The following is a 14241-nucleotide window of genomic DNA, read 5'->3' on the forward strand; positions in this document are numbered from 1 at the left end:
GATGCTTTTGAACTGTGGTGTTGGAGAAGACTCTTTAGAGTCCCTTGGACTGCAAGGAGATGCAACCAGTCCATTCTGAAGGAGATCAGCCCTGGGTGTTCACTGGAAGGACTGATGATGAAGCTGAAACTCCAGTACTTTGGCCACCTGATGCAAAGAGCTGACTCATTTGAAAAGACCCTGATGCTGGGAAAGATTGAAGGCAGAGGAGAAGGGGACGTCAGAGGATGAGATGGTTGGATGGCATTACCGACGCAACGGACATGAGTTTGGGTGGGCTCCGGGAGCTGGTGATGGACAGGGAGGCCTGCTATGCTGCAGTCCATGGGGTTGCAAAGAGCTGGAGACGACTGAAGCGACTGAACAGCAACCACAATAAAAGGCTACTTGCTGTGAGGTGTGTGCTGCTGCTGCTGAGTCGCTCAGTCGTGTCTGACTCTGTGCGACCCCACAGACGGCAGCCCACCAGGCTCCCCCGTCCCTGGGATTCTCCAGGCAAGAACACTGGAGTGGGTTGCCATTTCCTTCTCCAAGCGAGGTGTATAGAGGTGGCTTTCTCATTTCTTCTATTTCTTATCTTGAGGAGGATCTTAGATTTAATAGGCGCCATGTAGGCAGGTTACAGCCCCTTTGGTTAGACGTACTGACAGTTCTTTGATTTGGGAGTTGTGCAAAACCTCTGTGATGGTGGCCTTACCTGCCCAGGCTGATCTAGGGGGAAGCCCTTAAATCTCCTTTATTGCAGGGCCTGGCACAGGGCAGAGGTGCCACTCGCGGTTCGGTTCTCGTGGTCGTCTTGGCCGCCCACTGCCGTCAGGACATGTCTGGTTTCTGCTCTTCATCCCTGCCCCTGTTCTGCCATGAGCTCCACAGACCCCTTGCTTGCTGGGCTTTCATCCTGCGCCGTCCTCCCCCTGGTTTCCAGCAGAAACAGGCTTGCGGTCCAGAATGAGGAAAGAAATCAAATCAGACTTGACATTTAATCATTATCTTGTAGTTGTCCAGAGAGAGTATTTATTCAGCCTGATGCTTCAGCCGAAAGGGAATGTGTCCTCTGCAGAGTAGTCCCGTAGGAGGAACGCCCCAGCCAGTTGACGGCTGCTGAGAGAGAAGGGCGGTGAAGCAGTGCCCTGTCATCCTCCCGGGAAGCACTCCCGAGGGCCGCACTCAGCGCGAGGCACAGGCTGCTGTGAACGGGACGGGCTGAGTCCCCCTCTGTGAACCTAACAGTCAGACAGAGACTCTTCTTGGAACTTTTGCACGACCGCCCATTTTGCTGAAGCCGGAATCTTTACCATGACCTCAAAGGAGCTGCAGGATCTCCTTACCTTTTCACTGAAGTTTTTATATTGAGATTACATTGCTTTTTTCTCAGTTAAACGCACACACACGGAAGAGCACAAAGACTAATATGACAATTCCTGGTTGTCTAACATTCTGACCTGCGTGCATGCTAGGTCGCTTCAGTCATATCCAACTCTTTGCGACCCCATGGACTGTAGCCCGCCAGGCTCCTCTGCCCATGGGATTCTCCAGGCAAGAACACTGGAGTGGGCTGCCATTTCCTCCTCCAGGGCGTCTTCCTGAGCCAGGGATCACACCTGTGTCTCTTGCATATCCTGCATTGACAGACGGGTTCTTTACCACTAGTGCCATCTGGGAAGATGCAGTTCCTTCATACTTTGTATTATTATAAAGTGAGTAAACATAGATACATTCCAGATTTCCTGTCTTTCCATTCCTATTTCCATTTCCCTCCCTGCTTCCCTAGAGGCAGTCACTGTTACTAATCTGACATGGTCAGTGTACGTGCTGTGCTTAGTCGCTCAGTCGTGTCCAACTCCAAAGAGTTGGACTGTAGCCCACCAGCCTCCTCTGTCCATGGGATTCTCCAGGCAAGAGTACTGGAGTGGGTAGCCTTTCCCTTCTCCAGGGGATCTTCCCAATGCAGGGACTGAACCTGGGTCTCCAGCATTGCAGGTGGATTCTTTACCATCTAAGCCACCTGGGACTGACCAATGTATGGTGTGTAGCTTTATTGCACATGTAACTATTCATGCATAATATATGGAATCATTATGTGTGTTTGTGTTAAAATTTTTTTCATACATGACATTATACTATATGTAAAATTTTACAGCTTGCATTTTTTGATTTATTTATTTTGGGCTTGAGGTTTTTTTTTTTTAATCAATCCAGGTTGATACATAGAAATCTAGTCTAGTCATTTTAACTGCAGCTCTGAGTGGCAGGCTCGCTCTCTCTTGTGGGTTCAGGATATGTATCCCAGAGAAGGCCTTGAATTAGCCTGGCCTGGGTCACATGCCAGTCCCAGCTCGATCAGTCTGCAGGCTCAGCAGTGTGGCTCGGATGGCTGGAGCTGCAAGCATACGCCTGCAGCTCCCACCAGGATCTCATGCATCTGAAGGCTTGTTACGGGAAGAAGTGGGAAAGGATTTGGGGCAGGCAGGAGCACAGATTGCCCCGTGTGCTCCAACCTGAGCTTGTCTCATCGGGGCCTCTGGGGGCCTCCTGTGGTGCCTGAGGCCCTGCTCCGTTCCCATGCCCTGATGATCGCTGAAACTCACGTCAGAGTGCGTTGATTGGGAAGGCCCCTGCAGAAGGAAACGGCAACACACGCCAGTATTCTTGCCTGGAGAATCCCATGGACAGAGGAGCCTGGCGGGCCACAGTCCACAGGGTCACAAAGAGTCAGACCCAGCGAAGTGACTGAACAAAGCAGCAGCGACAGACTGTGATCTCCCTCCTTCTGAGGTGCTCTCCCTGCTCCTGAGGTGCTCTCCCTCCTCCTGAAGTGCTCTCCCTCCTCCTGAGGTGCTCTCCCTCCTCCTGAGGTGCTCTCCCTGCTCCTGAGGTGCTTGCCCTCCTCCTGAGGTGCTCTCCCTGCTCCTGAGGTGCTCTCCCTCCTCCTGAAGTGCTCTCCCTCCTCCTGAGGTGCTCTCCCTGCTCCTGAGGTGCTCTCCCTCCTCCTGAGGTGCTCTCCCTGCTCCTGAGGTGCTCTCCCTGCTCCTGAGGTGCTCTCCCTGCTCCTGAGGTGCTCTCCCTCCTCCTGAGGTGCTCGTGAGGTGCTCTCACTAGGCCGCCGTGCGTCTGTTCTACGCCCGTCCCTCAGGAAATGGAAGGCCTGACACACCATTACGTCCTCACCACAGGTTTTCGCCTGGATGGATGAGTCCGAGTAATCCTTTCAACCTTACTTCCCGTAAATGGGTTCTGCCAGGGAATCTTGTGTGGCCGTGGCATGTTTGCACCTGCTTTGCAGGCGCATTAAATTCTGGCCTTTTTTTCACATCATTTGATTTGCGTGGGTGACCTAGCCCTGTTTGGGATTTTTCTTTTTCTTAAGGGTGAAAATTCAAGGGAAGATGAAATTGCTGAACCGTGAACTCAGACTGACTCTGTAAAATCTTTTGAGTTGAGCCCTGCAAGCCCTTTTCCATCTCACAGTCCCCTTAGCTTTCACAGTTCCTTTCCAACCTCAAACGTGCCATCAACAGAGTGTTTGTCATGCAGATTTACTCCTGAATACCTTTTTTAGCGTCAGGAGAATGCGGGTTCTGGTGAAGGTAAGATGTATTGGAAGTAATCACAGCAGTCGTCAGTTATGGAGTGCTGGCTCTGAGCCAGCTGTGTAGCCGTAGGTGTCGTCTTAATGCCTGTTAAACAGGTGACAAAACGGGAGTTTGGCGAGCTCAGCAGGGCCCTCAGCTTCTCTCAGCTCGGGGATGGTGGAGCCAGAGCCAGCCCCCCTGAGAACCACATTCTGCTGCCTTTTGTAATCACGGAAGAGTGAAGCTGGGGTTTGGTAATAGAAAAGGGCATCAAACTGATCACAGACAAGCAGTGGCGTTTTTGCCATAAAGCTTTGGTGAAGATAGAGCATGAGGAGGCATCAGCCCAGATCCTAGAACAGTGACCCCACAGCCTTGGTGAGGCGAGAGGAGCCAAGCTTTGTGTCAGTGGTCCTGAAGCCGTGTCCGTGGTGTAGATTGGCACCGTGGTTCCCAGCGTACGAGAGAGAGATGTGCAGGGTGCCCAGAGCTGTTTCTGCCTCCAGCATGCCCTGTAGCCCTGGGACTCTGGCTATCGTGGGAGTCATTTAACTGGGGATACTTTGAATATGTGGATAAACATTTAGACGTACAGTAAATTTCTCTTGGATTACCCACACGAAGCAAAACTGACACTGTGGGAGACATGACCTGAAAAATTTACAACAGGCAGTAGTGGAATCTGATTATGTGCTGCTGTTATTATTAAACATACGTGCAAGGCCACTGAGCATGCTTTGCTTTGTGCTGTTTTTAAATCAGTATTTACAAGGGCTTTTGTTTAAGTTCAGCCTAGATCTTAGTGTCTGTCTTCCAACCCGGTGTCTACTCTAAGGTCTTACATTATTTAGCTTTGAATTCTCTTACCATGAATGTGTTTGGGAACATGACCCCTATAGCTGAAGGGGATTATGGGTCTCACTCTACCTGGCAGGATAACCTGTGCTCTTTGTCACCTGTCTCCTATACTAAGTTACTGTCAGCACCTTCCAGGGAGGGACACGATTTCCTCCCTTGGTAATGCTTTAATACTTTGCTCAGTTCTGTCTAAACACTCTTGGTTTAGATTTGAATAATGGTGCTAATTGCATAGCGAGTCTGTGTTCCCAAATGAGGTTATCTTGTTTCTGTCTGTGGAAAGCAGTCACAGGGCAAAGGATGCTGTGAAAACTGAACTGTGGCTTTTCTCCCCCGTAGGTCGCATCGCAGCGCATTAGCTCAGTGGACCTCTCCTGTTGTAGCTTGGAGCATCTGCCTGCCAACCTCTTCTACAGCCAAGACCTCACTCATCTCAATTTAAAACAGAACTTTCTAAGGCAGAATCCCAGTCTACCAACTGCACGGGGGCTCAGCGAACTGCAACGGTGAGCATGCAGAAGGGGGTGGATAATTAGGAAGGGGAGGAGGTGCCAGCTTCTGATTGTTTCTTGACTATTCTTAGTGGAAAAGCTACAGCGGGGAACCTTTCTCTTTCAGAGGCTGGGTCATAGGACTTTGGTAGTGAAGACACTGTCAGTTCTCATTCTGAGATTTTTTTCAGGGTCCCTGCCTTTCAAATGAATGATTTAGATATTCATTAACTGGATACATTTGTGCAAGAAGAACGCTTCGCCTAAACCACTTGTATTTCTTAACCAATCTACAAATGCGTCTGGGAAAAGTTAATATTTGGTGTGTTACTTCTGAACTATAGGGGTTTGGTCAGATACTTCTTTCAAAATTTACAAAAAGGTCAGTTTTTTCCATGATAAGATGTTTCCTTCGAAATCTAAGAACTAAAGTTTAAACCCATTAATACCACATCATCTGGGTGATTAGCGTCTAGGTTTCAAGAGTCACATGGTAAATGAAAAGGGTCTGCTCTTTTATAACTAGAGGGCAGGGACTTTAACCTACATCTTTCTGAAACAGATTGAAGGATTTACCAAATTAATTTCATTTTCTTTCTGTCTTTTTTTTTTTTTTTTTTTGAGTAGTGATCAATCTTGATTCTGTGGTGAATAAATAAAGCCTCTGATGCTTACGTATTTGTTGCAAATATATGAGACAATTACTCCAGAAGGATATAACTTTTAAAGAAAGAATGAATAGTTCATTTGTTTGTAAATGCCTGTTAATGATCAGAGATTTAGCTATGATCATTAACCACTGTGGTTATGTGTGATTTTTAACATCCAGAAAGAATAATCCATGAAGTATTAATATGAAGTTTGTGTGGATATGAAACACTCTGAAGAGTGTTTCAGTTGTCTTTTCGGATGATTGTGAGTATTCTTTGATGTGCTCAGTCGCTAAGTCGTGTCCGACTCTTTACGACCCTGTGGATTGTCGTCCGCCAGCAAGAGCACTGGAGCGGGTTGCCGTTTCCTCGCCATGCGATCTCCTGCTGCAGGGATTGAACCTGGGTCTCCTGCATTGCAGGCGGGTTTAAGTGCTAATTTCTTACATGTGGATTTCAATGCGGAATGTAAAACCCTTTCAGTAGACTTTTAAAATTCTTTTACATTAGGATACTTTGGTCTTCCTCGCACTTTGAATGGATTTTTGCCCATACATCATTTCAATGCATTAAGTATTGGTCATTTGGAAAATACTGGTTTGTTGGGATAATACAGATATTCCAAATGTTAACATTCTTCGTTATGCAGTTTCGAGGCCGTTGTTAATATCACCACTGATCTCATCAGAAAAAATCCTGAAGTATTGGGAAGTTGTCAGGCTTACTGGGGAAACGAGTTTTCCAGCATTTTAAATTTCAGTCGAAGCTTGAAGGCTCCCCTTGGCAACAAATGCTGTCAGTGAAGTGACCTTCCCGCTTCCCTGTGGAGAACGCGTCCGCCAAGTGCCCAGGTCTGAGCACTGAGCTTGTCAGTTGTGCTTTGAACTGAAAGCGGTGTCCGTGAACACTGTGACCGGTCTGGCTCACAACTCAATAATCACACAAGCGTTTTCCGTGGGTAACGGCACACTGAACGGCACTGAAGGTGGCCGAGCGCTTTGTGTGCCCTTCACGTTGTATCACCCAGAAAGTGAAGAAGGCACACACACGGGTCGAGATGTAATACAAATAACTTTCTTGCCCCCAAATGGGCAATTTTAAAGTAAAATTGGCATTATGCATTTTTTGAAAGAGTATTTTGGTTCTGATGGACTGGCCAAGAAGAGTCCTGGGACAGTGGGGACAGTTTGGTGCCTCAGTGAATTGGCTCCCTGGACAGTAAGAGCCCAGAAAGGTGTGCTCAAGCACTTCCTTATTCTTCCCTGGAGCTTCGGTTACAGTGAAAGGGAACCACAGGGAACTTCTCAAACTTAGGTGTTTATATGCCCTATGCACTGATAATAACTATTTTTACTGACTCTCCTGTAATAGTTACTGTGATTTTTTTTTTTGCTAAAGGGTAGTATCATCAATTTCCGTCTGTGGGGTCACACAGAGTCGGACACGACTGAAGTGACTTAGCATAGCATAGCAATATCATCATTTAGTCTGTTTGGGGCGTTTGAAAATTTGTTTTTGAAGTATTCTTGTGTATTTCCCATCAAGAATTTTGCATCATGCTATTCAATCCTGCCATCTTAGAACAGAAAGGGGCATTACAGTTTATCCAAACCAATACTTTCATTTTAGAAACGAGGTAGAGGAAGATGTGAAATGCCAAAATCAGATTAACATTTACCTTCTGGGAGCCAGTTAAGGGGATGTGATTTGGGAATGGTTTGAAGAGGATTTGAACTACATCCATAATGTTTATTTCTTTAAAAAAAATTAGAGACAAATAGGCCAAATGTTCAAAATGTTAATATTTGAAAAGCTGAATAGTACATACTTGGATGATCATTATTGTTTTCTGTATTTTCCTATTTGTGTATTTCATTATAATCCCCAAATTAAAGCCTAAACAAAAAGAAAATAAAAATGCTTGTAATAGCATAGGGGAATATGATAGCCCCAAAGAGTCAGCATTTATGGACTAAATAAATAAATCTCTGGGTAGAGGGATCTTGAGGGGCATTGCCTTGCCTGTTGGTGCTTTTAGAAGCACCTGATTGATCCCCCATATCTGTTGATTCCAAATCTGTAAATAGCTTTTCAGTGCATCCACCCTTTTCCTCTGCTTCCCATCTCTCAGCACACACCCTCTCCAACCAGCTGTCAGCTCTCAGCTGAACTGTTGCAGCAACTGGAGACATGGTCATCTTGCTGTCATTTTCCCACTGCAGTTCACCCTCGTTAGTTTTCTTGCCTTCTATTTTGTGCCTGTCTTGGTTTTGTTTTGCATTTTAAAAAATTTAAACTTTTGTCCCATGTAAGTAATATTTTATATAAATTTGTGAGAAATCTTGCAGTAAGACAACACACAGGTGCTTGGAACTCCAGCCCCTCCTTACACCACGTCCTGCCCCCTAGACAGCTGCTTCTGATTCTTGGGGCTCCCTGCTTGCTGTCTTCTCCATCTTCCCACCTATCTGCTGCTGTTTTTGAACTTTTTGTTATTGGACCGCAGTTGACATCGCTGTGGAAAATGGCGATTTGCCTCTCCTCCCTGTCTCCAGCCGCTCAGCCCGGGCCCCGACCACTGCTCCCCTCAGCCTCTCGGTGTGGAGGTGTCCATGTTCGCTTAAGTCGCTGTTGAAGGCTGACGTCACTTCGAGTATGCAACTGTAATTCATCCCTAAGGCACTTAAATGCGACTGGATGGTAGCGTAGAGATGAGTGTCCTTTTCCTTTTCTCTCGTGCTGTTCAGGTGACAGAACTCTAACCCTCTTCTCAACGCCCTTTTCCTGGAGACTTCTTCCTTCCTGGAGCCAGCATGGGTGCTGTTTAGGAGGTCTGGTACCCACCTGTTCTCCTGGGGGTGCCTTTCAGCGTTTTCCTGATGACGCCCTTCTCGTCTCGCTGGGGCTTTCCATATGTTGTCCTGTATCTCGCGATCCCTTCTTGGTTTACTCCTCCTTTTTAATGGAAAATCTCCTAGGATCTTCCCGAGAAAGGGGACATGGGAGACAAATTTATTACATACTTTGTATCTCTAAAAATATTTTCTCACGTGTTTGATAATGTGACTGGTTTCAGGATGGGAAAACATGTTTCCTCAGGATTTTGAAGCCAGTGCACTGTTGTTTTTTAGCTTCTACAGTTGCTGTTAAAAAGTGTTATACTCTTCTGAGCCTTGTCCTTGTACACCTTCTTTCTTTTTCTTTTTTTTTAAACAACCCTAAAGAGGTTTTCAGTTCAATTCAGTCGCTCAGTCATGTCCGACTCTTTGCAACCCCAAGAACCACAGCACACCAGACCTCCCTGTCCATCACCAACTCCCGGAGTCCACCCACACTCAAGTCCATCGAGTCGATGATGCCATCCAACCATCTCATCTGTCGTCCCCTTCTCCTCCTGCCCCCAATACTTCTCAGCATCACGGTCTTTTCAAATGAGTCAGCTCTTTGCATCAGGTGGCCAAAGTATTGGAGCTTCAGCTTCAACATCAGTCCTTCCAGTGAACACCCAGGGCTGATCTCCTTTAGAATGGACTGGTTGGATCTCCTTGCAGTCCAAGGGACTCTCAAGAGTCTTCTCCAACATCACAGTTCAAAAGCATCAATTCTTCAGTGCTCAGCTTTCTTTGTAGTCCAACTCCTACATCCATAACATGACCACTGGAAAAACCATAGCCTTGACTAGACAGACCTTTGTTGGCAAAGTAATGTCTCTGCTTTTTAATATGCTGTCTAGGTTGGTCATAACTTTCCTTCCCAGGAGTAAGTGTCTTTTAATTTCATGGCTGCAATCACCATCTGCAGTGATTTTGGAGCCCAGAAACATAAAGTCAGCCACTGTTTCCCCACCTATTTGCCATGAAGTGATGGGACCGGATGCCATGATCTTAGTTTTCTGAATGTTGAGCTTTAGGCCAACTTTCACACTCTCCTCTTTCACTTTCATCAAGAGGCTCTTTAGTTCTTCTTCACTTTCTGCCATAAGGGTGGTGTCATCTGCATATCTGAAGTTATTGAATATTTCTCCCGGCAATCTTGATTTCAGCTTGTGCTTCTTCCAGCCCAGCATTTCTCATGATGTACTCTGCATATAAGTTAAATAAGCAGGGTGACAATAATACAGGCTTGACGTACTCCTTTTCCTGTTTGGAACCAGTCTGTTGTTCCATGTCCAGTTCTAACTGTTGCTTCCTGATGTGCATATAGGTTTCTCAAGAGGCAGGTCAGGTGGTCTGGTATTCCCATCTCTTTCAGAATTTTCCACAGTTTATTGTGATCCACACAGTCAAAGGCTTTGGCATAGTCAGTAAAGCAGAGAGAGATGTTTTTCTGGAATTCTCTTGCTTTTTCCATGATCCAGTGGATGTTGGCAATCTGATCTCTGGTTCCTCTGCCTTTTCTAAAACCAACTTGAACATCTGGAAGTTCACAGTTCACATATTGCTGAAGCCTGGCTTGGAGAATTTTGAGCATTACTCTGCTAGCATGTGAGATGAGTGCAATTGTGCGGTAGTTTGAGCATTCTTTGGCATTGCCTTTCTTAGGGATTGGAATGAAAACTGACCTTTTCCAGTCCTGTGGCCACTGCTGAGTTTTCCAAATTTGCTGGCATCTTGAGTGCAGCACTTTCACAGCATCGTCTTTCAGGATTTGAAGTAGCTCAACTGGAATTGCATCACCTCCACTAGCTTTGTGGGTAGTGATGCTTCCTATGGCCCACTTGACCTCACATTCCAGGATGTCTGGCTCTAGGTGAGTGATCACACCATCATGATTGTCTGGGTCATGAAGATCTTTTTTGTACAGTTCTTCTGTGTATTCTTGCCACCTCTTCTTAATATCGTCTGGTTCTCTAGGTCCATACCATTTCTGTCCTTTATCGAGCCCATCTTTGCATGAAATGTTCCTTTGGTATCTCTAATTTTCTTGAAGAGATCTTTAGTCTTTCCCATTCTGTTGTTTTCCTCTATGTCTTTGCATTGATCGCTGAGGAAGGCTTTCTTATCTCTCCTTGCTATTCTTTGGAAGTCTGCGTTCAAATGGGTATATCTTTCCTTTCTCCTTTGCTTTTTGCTTCCCTTCTTTTCATAGCTATTTGTAAGGGCTCCTCAGACAGCCATTTTGCTTTTTTGCATTTCTTTTCCATGGGGATGGTCTTGATCCCTTTCTCCTGTACAATGTCATGAACCTCCGTCCATAGTTCATCAGGCACTCTGTCTGTCAGATCTAGTCCCTTAAATCTATTTCTCACTTCCACTATATAATCATAAGGGATTTGATTTAGGTCATACCGGAATGGTCTAGTGGTTTTCTCCACTTTCTTCAATTTCAGTCTGAATTTGGCAATAAGGAGTTCATGGTCTGAGCCACAGTCAGCTCCATGTCTTGTTTTTGCTGACTGTATAGAGCTTCTCCATCTTTGGCTGCAAAGAACATAATCAATCTGATTTCGGTGTTGACCATCTGGTGATGTCCATGTGTAGAGTCTTCTCTTGCGTTGTTGGAAGAGGGTGTTTATATGACCAGTGCGTTCTCTTGGCAGAACTTTATTAGCCTTTGTCCTGCATCATTCTGTATTCCAAGGCCAAATTTACCTGTTACTCCAGGTGTTTCTTGACTTCCTACTTTTGCATTCCAGTCCTCTATAATAAAAAGGACATCTTTTTTGGGTGTTAGTTCTATAAGGTCTTGTAGGTCTTTATAGAACTGTTCAACTTCAGCTTCTTCAGCATTACCGGTTGGGGCATAGACTTGGATTACTGTGATATTGATTTGCCTTGGAAACGAACAGAGATCATTCTGTCGTTTTTGAGATTGCATCCAAGTACTGCATTTTGAACTCTTTTGTTGACCATGATGGCTACAGCATTTCTTCTAAGGGATTCCTGCCCACAGTAATAGATATAATGGTCATCTGAGTTAAATTCACCCAATCCAGTCCATTTTAGTTTACTGACTCCTAGCATGTTGATGTTCACTCTTGGAATCTCCTGTTTGACCACTTCCAATTTGCCTTCATTCATGGACCTGACATTCCAGGTTCCTATGCAATATTGCTCTTTACAGCATCGGACCCTGCTTCCATCACCAGTCACATCCACAGCTGGGTGTTGTTTTTGCTTTGGCTCCATCCCTTCACTCTTTCTGGAGTTATTTCTCCACTGATCTCCAGTAGCATATTGGGCACCTACTGACCTGGGGAGTTCCTCTTTCAGTATCCTATCTTTTTGCCTTTTCATACCGTTCATGGGGTTCTCAAGGCAAGAATACTGAAGTGGTTTGCCATTCCCTTCTCCAGTGGACCACATTCTGTCAGAACTCTCCACCACGACCCATCCGTCGGGTGGCCCCACATGGCATGGTTTAGTTTCACTGAGTTAGACCAGGCTGTGGTCCATGTGATCAGATTGGCTGGTGTCTGTGACTGTGGCTTCAGTCTGTCTGTCCCCTGATCCCCTCTCTCGGTGCCTACCGTCTTACTTGGGTTTCACTTACCTTGGACGTGGGGTCTGTCTTCACGGCTGCTCCAGCAAAGCGCAGCTGCTGCTCGTTACCTCGGACCCTGGGTAGCTCCTCTCAGCCACCACCCCTGAGCTCGGGCGTAGGCTGGCTCCTTTAGGATTTTCTTTTTTGGCACTCTGTTCATTTCAGCCACTAAGATGAACACTTGATCTGAAAAAAAAAAAAAGTATGTCTTTCAGTTCTGGAAAACTTTCTCATATTTTGTGGTAGTTTCTTCCCATTTTATTTTCTCTTTTATTCCTCTGATTCTTCCTCTGAATTCCTGTTAGGCAGGACCTCCTCGTTTGTCCTCTGATGCTCTAATTTTCTTCTTAATGCCCTACTTCTTAACAACATTTCTCTACTTTATCTTAGCCTTCTGAATTTCTGCTGTCCTTATTTTTCAAGAGGTCTTTCTTGTTTGTGTGTTTAGTGTGCATTTTAGCAGCATTCTGTCCCCACCGTCACCCCCCCTTCCCCACAATGGGTGCACTTCTTCCTTTTCTGACGATGCATCTTTTGCTGTCTTGGTTTCTTTTTCCTGTTTGTGTCGGTGTCTGACTCTCATGTTACCTCACTGGTGATCCTTTCGGGCTTCCCAGGTAGTCTAGTGGTGAAGAACCCGCCTGCCAGTGGAGGAGACGCAAGGGTCTTGGGTTCCATCACTGGGTTGGAAAGATCCCCTGGAGGCGATCATGGCATCCCACTCTAGTGTTTTTGTCTAGAGAATCCCATGGACAGAGGAGCCTGGCGGGCTGGAGTCCATGTGGTTGCACAGAGTCAGACACGAGTGAAGTGACAGCATGCACAGTGATCCTTCGCTATCTGTTCCTCTTTAATGGGAGCCCCTGAGAAGTGAATCGGGTGCCGAGGTCTGTGGGCGAGGTCCTCCTTGCATCTTCACGGCAGGGCTGTCGAGGGTGAGCCTTGTGGCTTTGTTGGGGAACTTCCAAAGACAGTATCTGTGGGTCTTCTCTCTGGGGTGAGTAAGTATTCTTTTGGAGAAGGCAATGACACCCAACTCCAGGACTCTTGCCTGGAAAATCCCATGGACGCAGGAGCCTGGTGAGCTGCAGTCCATGGGGTCGCTAGGAATCAGACATGACTCAGCGACTTCACTTTCGCTTTTCACTTTCACACATTGGAGAAGGAAATGGCAGCCCACTCCAGTGTTCTTGCCTGGAGAATCCCAGGGACGGGGGAGCCTGGTGGGCTGCCATCTATGGGGTGGCACAGCGTCGGACACGACTGAAGCGACTTAGCAGCAGCAGCAGCAGTGTTCTTCAGGGCAGTGCTTTGGTCTCCGCCTGGCAGAGCGTGCCGGGGCCCAGGGGGCAGTGCTTTGGTCTCCGCCTGGCAGAGCGTGCCGGGGCCCAGGGGGCAGTGCTTTGGTCTCCGCCTGGCGGAGCGTGCCGGGGCCCAGGGGGCAGTGCTTTGGTCTCTGCCTGGCGGAGCGTGCCGGGGCCCAGGGGGCAGTGCTTTGGTCTCCGCCTGGCAGAGCGTGCCGGGGCCCAGGGGGTGCAGCGGAGGCAGAGCTGGCGTCTGGGGCTCAGTGTGTGCATTCGTGGTTGCCCCTGCTTTCAGAGCAGTGCTCGCTGCTTCCCCTGATGTCTTCAAGCCAGGGTTCAGTTTCCTCAGGGAGTAAACTGGGGAGAGGAGCTGGGGTCTCATTTTATTCCTTATATACTCTTCGAAAGTCTTTTTGTACAAGTATAACGAAACTGCAGTTTGAGTGAGCACGTGTGGGCGGTACGCATGCTGCGCAGTCGGTTCCTGGTGCCCTGTGCCCTCCTCTCGGCCCCAAGGGTGACCGCTGTCCCCACTGCTGACACCACGCAGTGCTTCTGCCTGTTTCTGTTCATAATATCTGTGAGTCGTGTAGTACGTACTTGGGTCCAGCATCTTTCATTTGCATTTTTAAAAGCAGAACAAAACATATCCAGTTACATACTATCAGCTTGCACTGTATAGTATGCAGTTTTAATATAAAGCTGTAACTTTGATTTAAGGGGGAAGACTTTTCAGGTTTTCACTACTAGCCAAGGTTCGTTAAGTTTCTGTGACGTTATGTGTGGGGGAGACAGGCTGAGGGGGCTTGGTTTGTGGGGTCTGAGCATTTTGTGAGGATGATGTTGTGTTGCCCTTTGTTAAAAACAAAATAAAGCAACAACA

The 14241-nt window shown here is 46.9% G+C and overlaps 1 protein-coding gene across 1 annotated transcript in view; it reads left to right on the forward strand.

Annotated features, from left to right (window-relative positions):
- The window catches only part of PHLPP1 (PH domain and leucine rich repeat protein phosphatase 1), a 232065-nt gene that overhangs the window by 136860 nt on the left and 80964 nt on the right, over positions 1–14241 (forward strand). Inside the window, exon 4 of the mRNA XM_027525964.1 lies at positions 4770–4936. Coding sequence (XP_027381765.1) covers positions 4770–4936 — 167 coding nt within the window. The remainder of the gene's footprint in view (positions 1–4769; positions 4937–14241) is intronic.

This window comes from Bos indicus x Bos taurus, chromosome 24 (genome assembly GCF_003369695.1).
Source record: "Bos indicus x Bos taurus breed Angus x Brahman F1 hybrid chromosome 24, Bos_hybrid_MaternalHap_v2.0, whole genome shotgun sequence".
Taxonomy (NCBI): domain Eukaryota; kingdom Metazoa; phylum Chordata; class Mammalia; order Artiodactyla; family Bovidae; genus Bos; species Bos indicus x Bos taurus.